Source organism: Branchiostoma belcheri, unplaced genomic scaffold (assembly GCF_001625305.1).
Source record: "Branchiostoma belcheri isolate BF01 breed outbred unplaced genomic scaffold, Haploidv18h27 scaffold61, whole genome shotgun sequence".
Taxonomy (NCBI): domain Eukaryota; kingdom Metazoa; phylum Chordata; class Leptocardii; order Amphioxiformes; family Branchiostomatidae; genus Branchiostoma; species Branchiostoma belcheri.
The window spans coordinates 1,616,441-1,638,673 of NW_017804254.1; the positions used below are offsets into that span (position 1 = coordinate 1,616,441).

General features: G+C 40.3%; 1 protein-coding gene across 1 annotated transcript in view; it reads left to right on the plus strand.

Moving 5' to 3' along the window:
* Window positions 1-22,159, plus strand: part of LOC109482952 (dysferlin-like) — a 41,977-nt gene extending 19,818 nt beyond the window's left edge. Inside the window, exons 27-53 of the mRNA XM_019785853.1 lie at window positions 106-323; window positions 823-957; window positions 1,549-1,724; window positions 2,521-2,596; window positions 2,918-2,995; window positions 3,572-3,753; window positions 5,026-5,175; window positions 5,774-5,872; window positions 6,491-6,652; window positions 7,390-7,552; window positions 8,175-8,248; window positions 9,065-9,178; window positions 9,667-9,795; window positions 10,109-10,264; window positions 10,688-10,779; window positions 11,175-11,345; window positions 11,840-11,985; window positions 12,924-13,063; window positions 14,250-14,338; window positions 15,688-15,783; window positions 15,989-16,039; window positions 16,815-16,905; window positions 17,026-17,125; window positions 17,848-18,020; window positions 18,621-18,730; window positions 19,152-19,299; window positions 19,983-22,159. Of these exons, the coding sequence (XP_019641412.1) occupies window positions 106-323; window positions 823-957; window positions 1,549-1,724; window positions 2,521-2,596; window positions 2,918-2,995; window positions 3,572-3,753; window positions 5,026-5,175; window positions 5,774-5,872; window positions 6,491-6,652; window positions 7,390-7,552; window positions 8,175-8,248; window positions 9,065-9,178; window positions 9,667-9,795; window positions 10,109-10,264; window positions 10,688-10,779; window positions 11,175-11,345; window positions 11,840-11,985; window positions 12,924-13,063; window positions 14,250-14,338; window positions 15,688-15,783; window positions 15,989-16,039; window positions 16,815-16,905; window positions 17,026-17,125; window positions 17,848-18,020; window positions 18,621-18,730; window positions 19,152-19,299; window positions 19,983-20,015 (3,352 nt within the window). The 3' untranslated portion in view covers window positions 20,016-22,159. The remainder of the gene's footprint in view (window positions 1-105; window positions 324-822; window positions 958-1,548; window positions 1,725-2,520; window positions 2,597-2,917; window positions 2,996-3,571; window positions 3,754-5,025; window positions 5,176-5,773; window positions 5,873-6,490; window positions 6,653-7,389; window positions 7,553-8,174; window positions 8,249-9,064; window positions 9,179-9,666; window positions 9,796-10,108; window positions 10,265-10,687; window positions 10,780-11,174; window positions 11,346-11,839; window positions 11,986-12,923; window positions 13,064-14,249; window positions 14,339-15,687; window positions 15,784-15,988; window positions 16,040-16,814; window positions 16,906-17,025; window positions 17,126-17,847; window positions 18,021-18,620; window positions 18,731-19,151; window positions 19,300-19,982) is intronic.
* Window positions 22,160-22,233: the final 74 nt, after the last annotated feature.

Genomic DNA, 22,233 nt, shown 5'->3' on the forward strand with positions numbered 1-22,233 from the left:
GAAAATTTAAAGAAGTGTGGTATGTGCTTTTGGATGTTCCTAACTTGTTGTTTGTGTCCTACTCCTAGCCTGCTGTATGACAAAGACTTGTTGTTTGTGTGCTAGCCTGCTGTATGACAGGGACTCCGGCCACAAGCATTTCTTGGAGGACATCTACGAGAACCAGAGCCGTATCCCAGGGGGCCACTGGGTTGAAGCCACCACGTCTTGGTCGGATGTCCGCGGAGATTCCTGTCCAGCCAAGGAGGAGACGGAGCTGCCCGAGGGGTGGGAGTGGGAGGATGACTGGCAGATGGACCTCAACAGGGCTGTGGATGAGGAAGGTAGGTGTGGTCAGATGAAGCAGATGGTCCATGGATGCTGTTGTCATCATGTATGCCACCTTGTGGAAATAAACAGTACTGCAGGTGTGAGAAGCTCTGAGGAAGGCGTCTGATAGATATAATGACATTGAAACGTAAGCAAGGTAGGAAGACCTGGTTGTGTATATGAGAGTCGCAATATCCTATGTTCTATTAACCTGATGAAATTATTTTGTAGACAATTCTCTTTGTTTTACACACTACTAAGTCTTTTCAAAACTACTAGTTAATTCTCATACACAGAACCTCTATTTAACATCCTGTCCGAGTGACGTCTCTAACCTAAGCTAGGTGCTCAATTTCCACCTGAGTAAAGTGAGGAAAGTCGTGTTAAGAGGCTTTCCCAAGGACACAAGATTGATGACATGGTAGGATTTGAACCCAGGACCTCTTGGTATTGAGCCGTATGTTTACGTCACATGACTTGATTAAATGTGAATATTACTGATATTCCCCCCAGGTTGGGAGTATGCTGTAGAGTCCACCCTGCTGGGTTGGAGTCCTGTGGAGAGGACCTACCACATGTGCCGGCGGCGGCGCTGGGTTCGCAAACGCACCTTTGTTGAGGACCAGAAGATTCTTGCCAAAAAGGTTTGTTCTGTCGAGGATTTTCTTCTACTGCATACACACACTAAAAAAGCTTTCCTAAGCAGGTGCTTTAGCCTTAAAGGGTCATTATGTAATTTACATTTTTGCTCCAAAAACTGTAATATCTTATTTGAAATTATTTGTGTGATTGCAATCTACGTTTCAACATATTTAGGCATTTATGTCACATTTCTGATATTAATGATTGGTGCTAAAACAGCCCACATGAGACACACTCAGTTTACAGTGCCACCACAAACTACCAGAAGGTAGTAAACAAATCTGAATGACAGCTGTGCTTTAAGCTTTGAAACATGTCATATTCTGGCATGTGCACTTCCTGAATGGCACTGATTTGCAGTGGAGTAGGGTTTGAGTCCACATATTTTGTAAAAGAAATTACCAGAAAATTTACTTTTTGTATTAGCCTAATGTTACATAATGCAGCTTTAAGCCTAAGTTGGGATGTCGAGCTAGGGGTTGATCGCAAACCAACAAGGGATCGACCGGACAGCAAACCCTTATTTTGGAGTTTTTAACACTACCACTCAATCAGGGGTTGAATAAATCTATAATACTATGTTACACTCATTTCCAGCAAAAAAATGGCGCAGGCCAAAACAGAAAGGCTGGGAGTACGCCCCTCTGTTCACCATGCGTTTCCACGTGAAGAAACGGAAGATGGACATGGTGAGACGTCGGCGCTGGCACAGGAAGATGACGGCACCAGACAACTCTGCCACCGCCATCTTTGCCATCGAAAGTACCAGACTGGTAGGTCTGACAGTGATAATCTTGATAATCTTTAATACAAACTTTTATAGTATATATATTACCTGGAAGCTACATGTAATTACAAGTTATAAAATTATAATGTACATTTGACAGTAAGGCCACACCAATTTAATTTGTTGGTTCTCGGATTCGCCTCTTCGTTTTTTTCTGATTTGCAAAAAAAAAAAAATTTTGATTCTGGTCCTGAATCAACTGAAAAATGCTCATGTTTTGCCCCCAACAGTTGAGGAAAGTCCTTTTCTTCCTAGTTGTTACAGTTTTCCCATCTATCATTGCAGTGGTTTGATTAAAAGTTCAAAATTCAATGTTTAAATTTTAACCCAGCCTTTTGTGTTGACTTCATGGCTCATTCCGTAGCATTTAAGCCTATTATAGGATGCCTAGACCTGTTTTTATTTTTATTTTTTTTCGCCCTGTCGCTTCATATTTTTTCTGGAAAAATCCGAGAACCAACAAATTAAATTGGTGTGGCCTAAACACAGATCTTCAGTGCACAAAAAAAAAAAACAGTTACTCGAGCAACTGATATTATATGACTTTGGAAGCAGTCAGATGTTTCAGGTAGCATCAACTCCCTTTTGTCAGTGACACTGGAGAATTTTCAGAAAAGAAGGCTTATAAGGACAAACTATTGATGTGAATTTGTATCCTTCAGTACTTTTGTAGGGGTAAGGACTTCTTTGCAGGCAGGGGAATGAAATGTCCTGTGTTTTGTGCAATAAGAGTTTTTTTTTTGTTACATGTCAGTGAAAATTGTGAATGATCTTTTTGACAGAGTCCTGGAGATGATGACAGCGATGATGATGAACCCAAAGCTATCGCTGCACCAAGAGTCTTCCTCAGTTATGACAGTAAGACTGCTGAACATTCAGCTTGTTTTATGGTTATCTTTTTCGTAGTTACTCATGTTCCAGACCCTGTTGTTTTGATGTGTTCTGTGTATTGTGTAAAAAAAAGTTGGAAGGCCAGAAAAATGTCTTCCTTTATTAAAAAATTAATAGATTTTCTTCCATTTTATCATATCAAATATCACAATACCATCATATTTTGGGCAATTTCTCATCAAGTAATACTGTTTGGAGGGAAAAATTATTGCACTGGTTGTACGCAAAAGACAAAAATGATTTCTTCTTTTCTGTGCTTAATTTCTTGTTTCTTCTTTTTTCCCTCAGAGCCTCACAAATATCAGCTGCGTTGTTACATCTATCAGGCTAGAGACCTGGATGCTGCAGACAAAGACAGCTCCTCAGGTAACTAATACATAACTCAGTAGTCCTTCCAGTGAACTAGGATTTTACAGCTTTAACAACAGTTGAACATTACAGATATGTCTCATTAAAAGACTACATGACATTGTAGAATTTTTGAGGATTAATGTTCGAGTACATATTAGTGAAATCTTTGATGTCTAATAACAAAGAAAATACTCCTGTTTGTAAATGTAGGGTCTAGCTAGTTACCCATCATTAGCATAATCAATCTTAAGCTGGAGGGGATTCACTCCTCAAGCTAACTGACATCTCGTGCACGCTGTTGTCCTTCAGTAAGACACCTGGAGCCACTTAGTTCCCATTTAGAACTTTTATTCAGCCTGTCACCGGTTTCGCTTGTGTGGCTTCTTCAAGTGTACATGTATAGAGGCTAAATGACATTCATTCTGGCATTCATGTAGTTCCTTCCGCATTCATTGCGTTTTGCTGCAGTGTGATGTGCTGCACCAGTGCTATATACTAGTAGATGGTACTGTATATGCTACCCATATATATGTGGGCCCCGCAGGACAAGGGTTAAGCTGACCAATGTTTAAACTATATTTTACATTGTAGATCCGTTTGCGAGTGTGAGTTTCCTGACTCAGAGCCAGGAGACAGAGGTGGTACAGAACAAGCTGAGCCCTGTGTGGGACCAGACTCTACTGTTTGATGAGATTGAGATCTATGGTGACCCCGCCAACATGGAACGTGCCCCACCGCACGCTGTGGTGGAGCTGTTTGACCATGACAGCTTTGTAAGTATCAACTGTTTTATAAAGCTATCCTGATCAGGGCTCGAAACTCATTTTTGGGAGTAGGTGCACCTGCAACCTAAAAAATTGAGTGCACAAAATTAATGCACCATATAAAATAAAGTAGAATGTCAGCAAAACTAATTACGTTTCATTTTTAAAGAAAAATTACTTTTTTTTTTATTTTCTTATTTTTCTGACACTGAAATGTCAAGAATATGCTGTGTAGTAGTATTATACATTTAACATCTTTACATATTACGTAAACCTACAAAAATGCCCCCACAGATAATTGGGTGTACAGCTCCACTTTTGGGTGTGCCAGGGTGCATATGCCCCCATATTTCAAGCCCTGCTGATTTATTTACAGCTTTGGCATTACACCTGGCTCAAAATACTGCCAATGTACTACTGTTTGCTATAGACTATAGAGGAATGTTATGTTATGTGTTGACTTGTAAAGTAGAAGACTGACTACTGATATAAACATAGTAATGTCCTTTGTGTTCCTCGCTGTCGGACTCAGGTTTATAAAACCAGCTTTATTCCACATACATCTTCACTTTGGAACCAGCTACCCCAGACAGTCAGAGACGCCAGCAACCTTGCTGCTTTCAAGAGAGCGAGTAAAAAGCACCTGTTGACCACGAGGCATCATCAGATGTACCGTACTTTAGGCTCAAGACCGAACAACATACGCACTACCAGGTTACGCGTGGGCTGGTGCCAACTGAACAGTACACTATACAAGATGAAGATCAAGGGCAAAGCATGTGTCTGCGGTTCTTCTTCTGAAACAGTCCAGCACTACTTATTACATTGCCCCCTATACTCTGACCATCGCAGCAGACTTACTGCAGCTGTTGAACGACTTGTCCAACAACGTCCCACCGTTTCCCTCCTACTTCAAGGTTCACCAGACCATGACCCTATTATCAATAAGCAACTTTCAGATGCACTTCATACGTTTATAACATCTACAAAAAGATTTACTTCCGGCTGATCCTCTGCTTTTCCATATTGTACTAAGTTCTAGTTTTTACGGTATTTACATGCCTTAGCACCTTTCTAATTTTAGCTATTTTTGTATATAGATGTACATGATTCTTAGCTCTTTCTTGTTATTCAATTGTATTTGCTGTTTGACATGTATATTGTATGTATGTATGTATATTCTATGTATGTGGTCACGCCATCAGCTGATTAGCTGCCTTGTGTCCACATTGTATTGTCTTCGTCGCAATTTCAATAAATAAATAAATAATGTCCTTACAGGGTAGTCCTGAGTTCCTGGGCAGAGCTGTCACCACGCCGATGGTCAAACTCAGCTCTGCTGACTCCCGCTCTCCCCGGCTGGAGTGGTTCCCGGTCATGAACGGCACCAGACAGTGTGGGGAAATACTGGCCACATTTGAGCTCTTCCTGGTACACTTGTAGTTTTTTCTGTTTATATCTGACAGTCTACAATACAACACAGTGTAATGCGAAATGTGCAAGAATTTGGAGTCCCTGAACAAAACTTGAAACTGTGCCAATTCCATAATGCAGTATTTCAATTCTTGAAAGCGGCGCACACGGTTCCGGCGAAACACGTTCAAATTATTCCATGGAACATATGGAAGCCCATGTAATAACCAAATAGAACCCTGGGCTGTACTGCTTAAGTTATCACACAGGCTGGAACACCTGTATCAAACACTATGGAGGCCCAGGTATAGCATAAGCCCTGTTTAAATTGGCATAAAAACCACTTTGTAGGAGATTGCAGCACCTGGTGGAGAATCCTACAGTTAATTTCAAGAATTGATTTTTTTTAGTAATAGCCAACTTCAGAGCTAATCCTGATTTTGAATTCAGACAAGTTATCATCAAAACTGTTGAATACAAACAATTATGAAAGACAACTATAATATACATGTATGTAAATGCACTGTAAATATACTGTAAATGTATGCTGAGTAAAATTATCAATTGATATTGTCTTGTGAAGTTTCTGAAGGATTTTTTGCTGTGATTTTTTCAGGCTGATGATGATGAGCTACCGTTCCTTCCTCCCAAACGTGGGGAGGTGTACAGTGTTCCCCCGGACATCAGACCCCTGATGCAGCGCACGGCAATAGAGGTAAGATTGCTGTTTTGTGACATTAGACATGTACTCTGGTTAGCTTCCACATTTTGTGTAATGAGGTAAGCAGGGCTTGAAATACCCACATGCACCTTGCAATTTCAAAGATTTGCATGTAAAAATGATATTCTGAACATGCAATTTTGCATGTTTGACATATATGATTGAAGTGTGTTCCCTTCATAATAATGGTGCTGCTCTAAAGAAATTGTTGCTATTACAGCACTGCTATACTCATTTTAAAATGTTGGGTGTTTGGTTCCTATTTTTACGGAATTCTATGATTTTTCTCAAGTTTTTCGAAATTTTGCATTCAGATCAAGTTGCTATAATCATTTTCTAGTATACAAAACAGCGCTGCATTGTCATAGATTCCATTTTTGTCTTTTAAACTGGTCTTAGGGTTGCATAGCAATATGGGTAATGGGTGAAGTATGCCATTTTTGTGCTTTTCTTTAGAAGAAGGTATGTGATTTTATCAACTTCTACCTACTACAATTTACATAACTTGTATTATACAGAAGAATGCCAACAACAACAATTATACATACAGTCGTACATGTACAATCATCCATGTATTTGAGTATTGACAATTCAATGCCATTCTTCCTACAGGCTGTATGCTGGGGAGTTAGGAACATGAAGAAATACCAGCTCTCCAGTGTCAACTCACCAAGTGTTCAGCTGGAGATAGGAGGGAACATCCAGGAGACAAAAGTCATCAAAAGTCTCAAGAAAAATCCAAACTTCGAAGAGCCCCACCTGTTCTTCGATGTGGTGAGCACAAGTTAATCTGCAATATTTCCCATCTTTTATGGTATACATGTACATTGTAATGTCAGAGCACACTGCCAAGTAGCAGTACAGTAATATTAACCCTCACAATGTCACAGTGTATCCTCTACGACTACCATTTTTAAGCCACATCAATTTGATTTGTCAGTTCTTGGATTTTTTTAGAAAAAAATATGAAGCGACAGCTACAGGCAAAAAAAAATAAATACAACCTGCCTAGGCATTGTATGATAGCCCAAAATGCTATGAAGTTCAAGTATGATAGGAGCCATGAAGTCAACATATCAGGCTGAATTGCAGGCAAACAATGAATTTCAAACTTGTAATCAAATCACTGCATTGATAGATGGAAAAACTGTAACAACTCTGAAGAGAAGGGACTTCCTTCAACTGTTGGGGCCAAAAGAATTTTTGATTTGATTCCGAACCTGAATGTTTTTTTCAAATCAGAAAAAAATGAAGCAAGCGTATCCGAGAATCAACAAATTAAATTGGCGAGGCCTTAAAAATCAGTAAAGAGCTACTAATGCAGTATTCACTTAACAGTAATCACTTGATACACTAATTATACCTGTACTTGTATGACTATAATCACATGACATGAGTTTTTTATAACATGGACCCTGTTACCAGGGACTGTATAAACCTCTTTAAATTTTGTCTTGGTGTATATTGAGACATATCATTATCCATAATTTTTTGATGGTTTCTTCCTCCAGTATCTGCCTAAAGAGGACCTCTACATGCCTCCTGTCAACATCAAGGTTTTCGACAACCGACAGTTTGGCCGCAAACCGCTAGTGGGAGTCCACATGGTGAGGTCACTACGAGACTTCATGGCAGAGACAGCGGGCCAGCTGGCAGATACTACCGAACCAGCAGGTACGGACACTACTGCACATTCATTAATGTTGCTGGGACATGTGAAACAAATAAGTGTAACAGGGGTTCAAGCGCCACTACCTGACCCATTCCAATGGGTCCGGACCTTTTGGAGTAGTTGTTAGCACACTGGTGTTGTAAGCTGACTGCCCGGGTTCGGCGCGGGTTTGTTTCCTGGCGTCCCGGGAGACAGGGGTTTTCCTGTTTCTACTTGCTCCTATTTGTTTCACTGGTTCTACACCGGCCCTGTGAGTGATGGCTAACTGTGCCAAACAGGGATATCAAACTCTGAGATTCGAGAACAAATTTTAAAAGAAGAGGGGGAGTAGTGTAACAAGGGGGTTGAAGTTCAAGCACCACTGTCCCATTCCAACATGGTTGAACAAGTCTCTTGTACAGGTAAATTTTTAGTGAAACTATTTTTCACAAATATGAATTTTAAGCCCTCCATGTAGCAATTAAGTAATTCCTTAACAAAGGATTGCTTGCTCATATCAAAATTGGGAGGAAAATGGATCAAGTGTGTAACACTTGTTTTGTCCCCATTCATCATCATTATCCCCATTATTCAATTGTAACAGTTCTACTTCAATGAATGACCTGTACCAACTCCTTTTTTCAGTACTGCCGGCCACCATGGACAACATTTCTCTGGAGATTGAGGGTCCATCAGACCAGACCATTCCACATGAGAAGGTAAGAAAACGTTTTAATCTAGAAGGTAACAGCCTTGCTAGCAGATATAAGCAGATATCAGCCACTGTGTGTAAATTGGGCCTAACTTAATGCTGTTAACATGCAAATTATAGCAGTTAATGTAGTTCTTAAATCAAACAAACTGTTTTTTCTTACATTTCACATCTGACCAGGCTATTCATCTACTGAAGGTAAAATTACCTTGATTGTTGTTGTTGTCTCAATTATGGCATTTTAGGTTGTTTGCTCGTAAACAAAACTGGTTTACCTACCTTTTATCACATGGCTTACTTTTTTAACATTGGCCTTTCCATGTGGTGCTGGGCTCAACACCCAGCTGAGTCATTCCAAATATTGGTATATGGCTTTCCCTGCTAAAAACTCAGCACTTATGAAAAAGTGGCTAAAAGCATACCACTACCAGCTGCTGGGTGGCCCAAGGGCTATAGAAACTGAGAGATTTTTGGCGACACCTTGTGTCCAGTACAGGAATGAGGAATTGTACAGGAATGAGGCATTCTAATCTTCAGGAATGTCTCACAGCTCTGGACACTCATCTACATCTATGCCCACATTCCTACTCAGTGTAATTCCTGGAAACCCTTGGGACATTGTGGTAATTGTAGAGATTCACAACTGAGCAGACACGTGCTGATTCACATCCCTGCCCACTAATATGCAGCATTAGGTGATGTTCATAAAGTAAGCTGTTGAGTTTTCTGAAGTAGTGTAGAACGTTTTCCCCCACGTAATAATTATGATGATATTTCCATTAAAAGGGTCTGTGATGACTGTCTGTGCTGTGTTGTGTTGTAGGGTGGGTCAGCGGCAGAGGGGATGGACTGGTGGTCGAAGTTCTATGCCTCCCTTGGTGGGGAGTATGCAGACAAGTGTGGGGATTACCTACAGACTGGACTGGACACCATACAGGTATGTTCTCCTACTGTAACATTGTATGTTAAAATAAACTTGATCCAACACAGAGTTCACAAGACAGGTCAATAATCAAGACATTTTTTTTTTTTTAATTTTTGGTCCTCTGCCATTGTATTGTTGTGATATTACATGACTTTTTGTAACTGTATGATTTAATGTATTATTATAATGTTTGACTTCACATGGTCAAGCCTAAAAAACTATTGCTCTGTTTATTTTTCCTCATATACATTAATATTCTAGCATATATTGACCATCCCTGTTCTGCTACCTAATGTGACCCAATACCACAGCTGGATGACTCTCATACATCACTGGTTACCATGGTAACAGACGTCTGGTTCAGGTCATTGACCTTAATATGTGTTTGGTCCAGGACATTGACCTTACTGTATATGTTTGGAGAAGAAACTGAGCAGAAACAATCCTTTTTCCTTCATCCTTCAATAGAATAAAGATATTCCATGCCATCTGTATGTCAGGTGTATCCCCATGAGTTGGAGAAGGCTGAACCGTACGGTGGGTTCCGTGACTTCTGCAGCACCTTTCCTCTGTCACGAGGGAAGACTGATGAGGACGAGGAGGCAGAAGAGGTGGTGGGAGAGGTCAAGGTAAGGCGTTAACACACACCAGTTCTTCCATGATAAATGGCAAAATTCTGGTAAATGATGGAAAGATGGGCACTGGCTAGAACACTGGACAGGTCTACTGTAAGTTTATCAATCTTGTTGTAATCAGGGAAAGGAGGTAATGATTGCAGAGTGGGCAGGTCACCATCAAAGCTGCAAAGTTAACATAAAACCACCACGTTGGGTTGGAAGATTTACAGGACTTCAGAAAAAAAAATAAGAACAGTGCATCTAGTAAGAAGTTGCAGTCATCCCCTAATTACACCTTGCTAAGTATTTTTTTTTCATTATCCAGGCCACCTTCAGGATATACCAGCTCCCCCCGGATCCTAAAGCCGATTTGCCGCCGCGCTTGTTGGGGAACCTGCCCGGTACTGGAGCGGAGGAGTGCCTGGTCAGGATCTACGTCGTCCGCGGGATGGACCTGCAGCCGCAGGACCAGAACGGCCTGGTACGTCCTTCAGATGACTTTTACGTACATTGTTGTCACTGTCATTTTGTCAATCCTACTGCCAATGCAGTAGCATACTGGGTTGAGTGCTCACTATACATGAGGAGTTGGTGACCTGACCAGTTCATTTTCATAATTACTTAGGTCACATTTACTTAATAAAACTAGTGCATGCAGGCGAATTTAAAAAAAATTCCAGCCCTCCCCCCCCACCCAAATGCTGCTAAATCACAGGAATACAAAGCTGGTATTGTGAACTTGTGGTACATGCTGCCCTTTTGCAGCACTTATGAGTTAGCACTGTACTTAGTTCTTTAGTTCCGTGGAGCTGACATATCGAAAGCCAGAGACACATTGAATCTTGTTTTAGAACCTCTTTCTTTGATCGTGCTTACAAATAAATTCTATGTTGACTCCTTCCAGTCTGATCCATACATCAAGATCAAGTTGGGAAAGCACAAGATCAGTGACAGAGACAACTACATCCCCAAAACACTGGACCCCGTCTTTGGCAGGTAAAATTCATGTCAAATGTTCACATTTCATAATCCTCCAAATGCCGCAAAAGTTTGAAATTCCTGACATTTACCAATATTTACTACAATAGATTTTTTTGTTAATCATGCAAATTAGGTCTTAATTTGCATATTGTACATTTTATCAATGTCAATCACCTCTTAAGCGTTATGTGCATACCAAAAATCACAATGATTGATCCCTACAAGACATATTTAATGCTGCGTTCCTTTGAAATTCATAAATTCTTGCTGATTGATAACATACTACATGCATTAGGCTCACCACAGAGGTGTTGCCAAAAATTACAAACTTTACACTACTGACCCTTCGGTATAACTTTCTCCTATTCGGGAACTGATTTCAAAGTGATACGTTGTTGCCATGGTTACAGGATGTACGAGATGAACGCAACCATTCCCGTGGAGAAGGACCTGACCATCACGGTGCTGGACATGGACCTCATCAGTTCGGACGACCTGATTGGTCAGACCATGATTGACCTGGAGAACCGCCTGCTGTCCCACCACAGACCCACCTGTGGCCTCCCCAAGACTTACTGTGTGTAAGTAGCCTTGTATTGGTTTGTTTGTTTGTTTGTTTGTTTGTTTTGTATTTGCATATAGTCAAACACAGGAAAAAAACTTCAAAGTCATTAACATGCACACTTGTTGCCTGGTGATGACTTGGAACAATCATCAAGCTTGCACAGTGGTGACTGCTAATAAAAGTGCTATATATTAGGAAGTTTGCCTTGTTCAAACTTTAAGGTTAACTTAAGGTTATCATATACGCATTTTGAAGTTTTCACCTGAATGTAAGGCCACACCTATTTATTTTGTTGGTTTCTGGATTCGCCCGCTTTTTTTTTTTCTGATTTCCACAAAAAAAAGCATTTCAGGGTCTGAAGCAACACCAAAATGCATGCTCGGAGAACCCATAAATCAAATTTGTGTGGCCTTATAATCATAATAATGGCATATAGGTGTATTTTGAACTTTTCACTTAAATGAATGTAAACTGGACTTTTTTTCCTCACCCAAATTTGTGCTTCTGCAGGAGCGGCCCCAACAAATGGAGAGACCAGCAGGACCCCAAGACAATCCTGGAGAACCACGCGCGCCGGCGGAATCTCCGGGGACCCGAGTACGAGGGAACCAACCGACTCCACCTGGGCAACAGGGTCTACAGTCTGGAGCAGTTTGGTAAGCTTCAATTCTGTTATCTTGAAAGTTCATCTCCGTTGGTAGAAGTCATTATGAACAAGATTGAACTGTGATTTCCAACACAACAAAAAATGGGACTCACTGAAAGACTGGAGTTGTACAGTCGAAAATTTGGGTGAGTCCAATTTTGAGTCCAACTATGTACTACTTTTGTTGTGTTGGAAATCACAGTGCAATGATGTTCAGTCTACTGAGGAAGACCAGAGTGACTCAGGTCGAAAGCTCTAGGTGAGAGAACTTTTTGTGTTGGATCTAAAGTTTTAACCAACACAGATGAACTTTCATGATAGTACAGTTCAATCTTGTTTATAATGTCAATTCTGTTTGTTAAAAAGTTAGAATTTAAGTCCCCCCCGCAATCATTAGCATGGTCGCGTAGGGCAGCCTCCATCTCCATTTTGTTGCCCTTGGGCCACACAATTGTACAATCACTACAGCAAGGGGCTAGTCCACTGGTAGTGGTGTGTGTTTAACTCCCACAGAGAAAGCAGTATTTACCATTGGTATGACTTGGCTTGGGATCGAACTCATCACGACCTACCAAATGGAAGGCGAGCACTCTAACCACCTGGCCATTACACCAACACTGTTTGTGGCTCAGTAAAAATCACCAGTTGTGAGGTCACAGACGTTGGTACAAGCCCCTAGAGGTGGCTACTACTGAGCAGCCAAGTCAGATTTAACAGATTGCACAATAAATTTCATGGATAAAGAACAAATCTTTAAAACTTTTGGCGTTTTTTTGTCCTTTGAATTATATTCCAATGAAAGAAAAATGGTTACACATCTCCAATCTTACACATCTCCAATTAATGTCTTGTAGAAAGGGGTCCTATTTTTTGGTAGTTTTGGCTAAATGTTCTCTTGTAGATGAACACTAGGCAACCCAAGTTCTTTTGTCTGTTGTGATCCTGTAGAGGAGAACAGTATTCTCCATGGAGACCTGGGCCCAGCCGACCAGAGGTTAGCTCTTCACGTCCTGCAAGCGCAGAACCTGGTCCCTGAACATGTGGAAACTCGCTTCCTCTACAACCCACTACAACCTGAGATCCCACAGGTAAGGACTCACTCTACAGCCCACTACAACCTGAGATCCCACAGGTAAGGACTCAATACAACCCACTACAACCTGAGATCCCACAAGTAAGGACTCACTCTACAACCCACTACAACCTGAGATCCCACAGGTAAGGACTCAATACAACCCACTACAACCTGAGATCCCACAGGTAAGGACTCAATACAGCCCACTACAACCTGAGATCCCACAGGTAAGGACTCACTCTACAGCCCACTACAACCTGAGATCCCATAGGTAAGGACTCACTCTACAACCCACTACAACCTGAGATCCCACAAGTAAGGACTCAATACAGCCCACTACAGTCTGAGATCCCACAGGTAAGGACTCACTCTACAACCCACTACAACCTGAGATCCTACAGGTAAGGACTCACTCTACAACCCACTACAACCTGAGATCCCACAGGTAAGGACTCACTCTACAACCCACTACAACCTGAGATCCCACAAGTAAGGATTCACTCACTCTACAACCCACTACAACCTGAGATCCTACAGGTAAGGACTCAATACAGCCCACTACAGCCTGAAATCCCACAAGTAAGGACTCACTCACTCTACAACCCACTACAAATTGACGCATGTCCAACCTTTGCTCCTCCGATAGTAGTTATAGGACAGCCCCTTAATTGTAAGCAACTGATCCCAGATGGGGGGACCAGCTGTCCCCCATCTGAATCCAAGCAGAGGTTGGTGGGGGAAGATTGTTATATATTTAACACAAAAGGTCCACTGCAGCGACGTAGGGATCCCCCACGAGACCCATTTTTAAAGTTGACCTTGGCCTCTACAATGGTAGCTTGCCTACCAAAAATCATGAACATCTATTTAAATATACTTGAGTTATCCTGCTAACAAGCGACAAACACAGAAGGTCCACTGCAGTGACATACGGGCCCCCCACAAAGCCCATACTTGCTCTTGACTTCGGCCTCAACAACGGTAACCTGCCTGCCAAAAATCATGGATGTCTATTCATGCCTTCAAGAGTTATCCCGCTAAATCTGCAGTCACCCACAAGGCGGGATGATTCCATAGTCCTTCTGACGAAGACAATGATAAGCACTGCCTTAACCTGTAAAGTACTCAGTCTGTACTTTCTGCTTCTCAGAATCGTTCTGTCTAACTCACGACTGATCCTTCCTCCCCTGTACATGTAGGGAAGGCTACAGATGTGGGTGGATATCTTTCCCAAGTCATCCGGTCCTCCCAACCCTGCATTTGACCTGACACCAAGGAAACCCAAGAAGTAAGCACTGAAATTTTCATTATATGATGTATTTTTAGTTTTTTTTACCTTCGCCAAGAAGGTTATGTTTTCGTTGGCGTTCGTGTGTGTGTGTGTGTGTGTGTGTGTGTGTGTGTGTGAGCACGATAACTCAAGAAGGCTAAGATGGATTGTCTTGATACTTAGTAGGTGGGTAGGTCTTCATGAGACGTGGAACTGATTAGATTTTGGGCCCCCTAGCGGCTTGTTATGGTACTGCAGCTAAACTTCCGGTTTTGATATCTCGTGATCTAGACGTGCTAGGGTGACGAAATTTGGTTGGAAGGTAGCTCTTGTGCTGGGGAACTAGTGACGTGAGTTTAGGCCCCCTAGTGGCTTGCTCTGGAACTGCAGGGGCATTAGTTGAAAAATGTTTAAAGGCGGATAACTCAAGAACCGATTGATGGATCGTCGTGAGTTGTGGCATGTAGGTAGCTGAAGTGATGCTTGACATAATGATATTACAATTATGCAAATATTAATGTAATTTGCATAATTAATGAGGAAATTCTATAAATCAGCTGCATTCCATGATAGGACTATTCAAGCTTGTGACATATGTAATTCAGAACGGCAGAAATACAGGCAGATATCGATTATGCAAATGAAGACTTAATTTGCATAATTAACAAGAAAATGTTATAATTACATAGTGGTAATGTCTGGAATTTCATACTTGGGATATTTGAAAGTTATGTGAAGGTGAACATAATTAAACATAACTTATTCAAATAAGGACCTCATTTGCATAATTTATGAGGACATGCTATAATGGCATTCTTTAATAAGATAAGACTGTCTTCTGGTGTAGAATATGATCAACAGATATAATTGATGCAATATAGGATCCTATTTGCACAATCAGGGGGATTCATCTATAATTTCTTAGTCATAAAGGCTAACATCATTTGGCGAAGGTATGAGATCGTGGAACTCTAGTTTTATAAAGTGAGGCACTCTGTAAGAAAAAGGAACAGAACTTTTTTTGCCATAACTATCGATTGAACATAACTGCAACATGAGTTACTCACACATATAAACCAAGCATGTAATTACAAATTTTGCATACAGGCTGTTGTTAACATGTCTGTATTACCTGGTGCATTGACAACTCACTTGACAGTGTCTTGGTCACTCTTTCAAATATTGTTGCACAAATGCACACAAGAAGCATTTCACAGCCTCACCACTGAATTGCATGCTCCTTTATAGATTTCTTAAAAACAGAATTCTGGGTTAATCTAAAATTACAATAAAAATTCAACAACAATTAGAATTTAAAACAATGTTCAGCTGTTCCCCTAAGCCTGAGAATTTGTTGTTTGCTGCAGGTATGAGCTGCGTGTGATCGTGTGGAACACCAGTGATGTCACACTGGATGAGACGTCAATCACAGGCGAACAGATGAGTGACATCTATGTCAAGGGGTAAGTACAATAACCTAAAGATGTTATGTAGCAACATCTTAATCTTAATGTGCAACTTACCGTCGTGGGTCATCCTACAATTTTGATGCTATAGGATTTTAAACCAGGGTGTGAAAACTTCTTCAGAATGAGTTCTGTGGTGAAATTGAACAAAAATTCTGTTGAATGAACTATTTTCTTAAAGACACTGAACCTTATTTTCTAGGTGGATGGCAGGGATGGAGGAGAAGAAGCAGAGCACCGATGTTCACTACAGGTAAATTTTCCACCACTCTTTATATGGGGCATTGTTTAATATGGGCATTACACTGGGTCCTGGGGTGTTGTATGATGGCACCAGGTGTTCAGCACCAAGGACAGCAACTTCTTAACACAGACCGTAACATATATGGCACAAAAACCTGCTCAAACATGATGCTAGAGATACTTTTTTGATACATGTGTGTAGGTAAGACTAGTGCAATTTAGCTTTGCTAATACAATTTAGCCAAGCAGACTAGCTGGTTCACCTCAACTCTTCTCAACAAGTGTGCTTGCTTTTTTTATTCCAACATGTAATCACACGAGACATGGTGATGGCACACTCAGTATTTTTAAACTAATTTTTATGCTGCCACCAACACAAGGGGCAATACAATACTAATTTCCACCTGAGTGAAGTGAAGAAAAGTAATGTGAAGTGCCTTTCCCAAGGGATCTAGACCGGCAGGGTTCAAACCTGGTTCTCAGAGACAAACACTCTGCTGTTACACCACACAACCCCATGTTATGCCACACAAACTCAGTTCTTGTGAAAAATTAGATCATTACTGTGATCACAATAATGGCATTGCCATTGTCTGAAAGCCTGCATGGCGTCCTCCATACTTTCCACTGGCTCCCTAATGTCACTGGCTATCACAGAGTCTGGACTTGCTGATATCCATAACGACTTGAATCTGAATAGCCAGTGGCATTAGGGAGCCAGGGGAACTAAGGAAGATGCCATCCAGGCTAATTGTCTGATCCACCTGTGACCTATTGTATTCCAGGTCGTTGGACGGAGAAGGAAACTTCAACTGGCGCTATGTCTTCCCATTTGAGTACCTGCCAGCTGAACAGGCTGTGTACATTTCAGAGAAGGTCAGAATCAAATTATTAGATATTTTCAGGCATCCAAGAATTCTTTGCATCCTAACAGCCAGCCTTTGATTAGTTTTACCAATCAGGCTTTACCTATGAGTTTGATTATTTGATTGACAGGAGCACTTCTGGAGTCTGGATGAGACCGTCAGTCAGGTTCCTCCTAGACTCACTGTGCAGGTCTGGGACAACGACAAGTTCTCCTTTGATGATTTCCTTGGTAAGTTCTTAATCTCTTAATCTCTTTTTTCTTCAAAATCCTTCTAACAGTCTCAAGTTTAACTTTGGAATTCCAGTTTACCCATTTTGACAAGTGCTAATATTTCAATATAAATTAATGAACTTGGTAATAAGTCATATGATACATATGATTGACAAGTTTGATGTACAGTTGTGAAATATCGTAAAAAGACATGGCAGACAAATGGAACTTTGTCTACGTTTTCTTCTTGGCCATAAATGTCATCATTTTGTTACCTACAAGGAATGCTATGGGAGCAGAACAAGTTAAAAGAGAGAGAAACCATGGACACTGTATGTGTCATTAGACCACAGCAGTTTTATCTTTGATTTTTGGATTTCAGTTTAATGCTAGGAGGCAAGGATAACATTAGAAAAGAGTCTGACAGGAAAGTTTATACACACGGTTGTAGGGAGTGAATAATACTAGTCAGATGGTAGTTTTTGTCCCTATTTTCCTGTCGAAGGCTTCATGACGTTATATGTAAAGAACCAAGTGTGGCCTTATAATTGTGTCATCATACATTGTAAGTTCATTTGAATTAGTAGCACTTAAATTTTCCAACAAGGAAAAATCCAGAGTTAGTAATGTCTGTAAGTTAGCAGCTGATCACAACAAATTTGACAGCAATTCACAAACAACAGCAGTCATGTCACGGTTTATAGTTATACTGTAGTCCCTTCTTTTGCTGCTCTCTCCAGGCACGTTGACCCTGGATCTTCACAAGATGCCAGTTCCCACCAAGACGTCAGGAAAGTGCAGCATCAAGCAGCTGCAGGGGGGCAAAACTGTGGACCTGTTTGAGCAGAAGAAGTGCCGCGGATGGTGGCCGGCTTATCTGATAGACGAGGACACCCAGGAAATGACTCTCACTGTCAGTACTTGTTTGACTTGTGATAATGTCCCACAGCCAGTAATGTTACATGCAACTATCCTACTACATGTACATGCAGGGCTTGAAATACTGGGTGCATGTGCACCTTAGTGCACCCAAATTTGGAGCTGGGCACCCAATTTTGTAGGTGCACCAGTGCACCAAAATATTTTCGTAGGTTGACATATGTAACAATGTCAACTGTATAATAATAGTATACAGCAATTTCTTAACATCTAAGTGTTAGAAAAATAATAAAATCATTGCAATAGTACTTATTTTATCTTATTTGGTGCACCCAAAAAGTTTTTTGTGCACCTAATTTTTTAGGTTGCACCAGTGCACCTATTCCCAAAATGAATTTCGAGTAAATACTCCAGGACCTATATAATCTGCACGGGGCAGGTAGGGAACATCAATTTCATAGAAAAATGAGATGTTAATTTAGCCCATTGTGTTGAGTAATGTCTAGTAGCACACACGTGACAGAAAACATTTCTTGGATTTATTTAAAGTTCAACACTCTATAAGTGGCAGTCTGCACACCAAGTTTGTCCTGGCTATGCTAATGGAGTTCAACAAACTCTATGTTGTCTCCAGGGTAAAGTGGAGATGACAGTGGAAGTGCTGCCAGGAGAGGAGGTAGACGCACGGCCTGCTGGGAAGGGTCGCGATGAACCCAACATGAACCCCAAGCTGGATGACCCTCAGTGAGTTTTTTTTCCTGTTTTTCTGTGCAAGAATACATTTGCAGTTACTGTAATTACAGTATCTCTTCAACATATTACAACAGCAGGATAGTATTTTTATGTTTACCTTCACAGAAGAAAAATATTGTTTTTGCTCTGGTTTCTTCTTCTCCAAACACATAAGGTCAATGATCTGGACCAGACGGCTGTCACCATGGTAACTGGTGCTGTAGCAGACACTACATGGTGTTGGATTACATTATGAAGCAAGTTGGAAGGGCAGGTCACCATACATAAGAATGATGAATGTGTTTGAGTACGAATAAGCAGCAATAGTTTGTTAGGTAACGTTAGACCATGTGAAGGTAAACATTATGCATTGCCTTAGTTTCTAGTGTTCATATAATTGTATTGTTGATGTTTACTTTTGATTCCTCCTCAGACGGCCCGAGACTTCCTTCCTTTGGTTCACCTCTCCCTTTAAGACGTTCCGTTACATCGTCTGGAAGAACTACAAGTGGTACTTCATCGGATTCCTCATCCTCCTTATCATCGTCATCCTGGCTGTCATCTTCATCTACTCCTTCCCGGTAAGGCTTTTGATGGACGTGAAGTTTAAATACTCAATTACAGTCAAACTTGTGTAAGACCCAGGGGACAGAATGGGAAGCAAAAGACAAATATGTTTCAACAATGTGTGTGTGTGTGTGTGCGTGTGTGTGTGTGTACAATGTATGTTTGTGTATGAGTGAGCATATACATGTATGTGTGTGTGTGTGTGTATGTGTGTGTGTGTGTGTGTGTGTGTGTGTGTGTGTGTGTGTGTGTGTGTGTGTGTGTGTGTGTGTGTGTGTGTGTGTACAATGTATGTTTGTGTATGAGTGAGCATATGTGTGTGTGTGTGTACAATGTATGTTTGTGTTTGAGTGAGCATATACATGTATGTATGTGTGTGTGTGTGTGTGTGTGTGTGTGTGTGTGTGTGTGTGTGTGTACAATGTATGTTTGTGTATGAGTGAGCATATACATGTATGTGTGTGTGTGTGTGTGTGTGTGTGTGTGTGTGTGTGTGTGTGTGTGTGCAAGCATGTGTACATGTGGAGTAATCCAACATAAACAACATATAAGAGCAGAAGTAGAAGACTTAATATAAATACCTATATGCTGAAGGAACAGAAAATGTATGTATTAATTATTTGAATTTATCGCTATAACATGACTGAAACCATTTCACCAGATTGTGCTTATTTTTTGTCCATGAACTGTTTTACAGAGTTTTGCTGCTAAGAGGCTGGTTGGTGCATAATGAGGACGACTGGATATTTTCTCAGGCCTACATTTGGGAAAGGGCAAGAAGAAGACCAGACAACAACACACTTAATATATACAAGGCTGTTAAAGGGTGTATCATAAGCACCAATACTATTTTGTGTTACAAACTTCACTATAGATTTGCTGTTTGGGACCATCACAGCATAAGTAATCTCTAATTTTATCATAATATAAGAAATAATTCTAAAAGCAATGCAGCATACTTTTACATTTACCTACACTTTGCAGTAGGTTTTGAAGAAATATTCTGGGCAGACCTACAAGTAAAAAAAATAAAATAAGAGAATGGAGAATACCACATACTGTTCCCTAGAGTAGAGTTAGTTGCACTATGGTGCTATCTAGGATGGTGCAACCAGCAAACATTTCAGGTCACATTTTTACAAAAGACAGAGATGGTAGGGAATCAAACAAGCCACCAAAACTCATTGGTCATTGAGATGTTTTAGACATAGGTCAAGGCAATAATGAGCATTTACTGAAAGAGTGTTGAGAAAGCTGCCCAGTTTCTTCAATGCAGAATTTAAATGTCTCTCAAAGCCTTTTCTATCTGGAATGCCCACTTAAGTGAGACATTGGTCTGCTTAGTGAACCTGTCCACACTTTCCTCTGATATGTTGCTGTAGCTGTCATATCCTTCCATTGTACACCATATATGTGGAATTATGTTTGTTTTGTAAAGGAGAAAGTTATACTTGTGTTGGCCGTAATATTTGCTAATACTCATGGCCTCCGTAACAACATATATTAAAACGTATAAGAAATGGAATTAAATATCTTTTTATGTTTTAGTCAATATTTTATAATATATAGGGTGTAGTTTCATCCTGTAGGTTTAGCCATTTCCTGCAAATCTGTTGAAGTGAGCTGCTCTGTATCCTGTTTTTATTACCAGTGTCCATAAGTTGGCTGTTCTGTAGCAGTATGGTCTCACTTGTGGTGGATCTTTGCACAATTTTGATGCCGTAGAATTTTGAAGCAGACTGTAAGGGAATGAATTGTTGAAAGGGATCTTAACCAGGCTTTTCCACAACGGGACAGCTGAAGTTTCACAGCTCGCAGACACATGCACGACTTTCTTAAGATTTGCCCAAGTTTGGATTCATGCCACAATTGCATGACCCAAATTTTTTCTGTGTGATATCTCGGGCTAATGGTGGCAATATTCTTCTGACAGGATGTTTTATGAACTTTAAGAAGTGCCTTTTTGCAAGGATGTGATGCAAAGTAATGTCATAGCTGAAGTAAAATAGGATGTGGATATTTAGATTTGACAAAGTCTGCAAAATGACATCTATGCATGTGTTTATTTGAAGAGCAAAGCACATGTACAGGTAGGCATTCCTGTTGCACAAAAACATTTGTCCATTATCTATGACTTTGCCTCTATGTTGTTCTGGACGTTACGTTATTACACCAACTCCTACAGGAATGCCAATGTTATGTATTGTCACACTATACCAAAGGTTCTCAATACAAGATAGAAAATTTCATTTCACATAATAGATAGTATTACAGAAGTTGAACGTTTCCAAAATTTTGTGCTACATGTAACGTTATGTGATAGTTTGTAACTTGAGTCAATGACTAAAGCAAAATATAGACACAATCACGTAAACAAAAAGATGATTTAGTTGTGAGGTTATGATGTTAAGATATCTCCACTCTTACTGTACTACTACATTTCATAGTTTGTAGGATGCCAGATCATAGATCTTTTTACCTATTTGCATTAGACTGATAATTTAGAGTTTTTATGAAGTAGCTAAAGAATTATTATGGCATTTAGTATTAAATTTTATTTACTTTTTTAGATTAATAGTAGTACATTGTACGTACAGTTACATGTATTTATGTCAGTGAATCACTCATGTTTTTATGTTCCTATCCAGAGAGTGAAGGATGCAGAGAATTCTTAGTTTTGAATGAAGGAAAATTGCTAAATATGCACGATTCAAAGTAGAGTGAAAAAAAATTGTGTGCCAAAATAGTTCATGTGGATGCAGAGAATATATCTTGATTTCCAATTTGAATCTGATCATAGTTATTCAAAATCATCTACTTTTAGCAAACCTCATTTAAAGCATCATCAATAAAGCAGTCTTCTTCAACCATGTGTCTGGAACTGTCTTTAATGATTATGACGTTTACTTAGTGACATTACATAGAAATAGAACATCCATTTCAGTTGG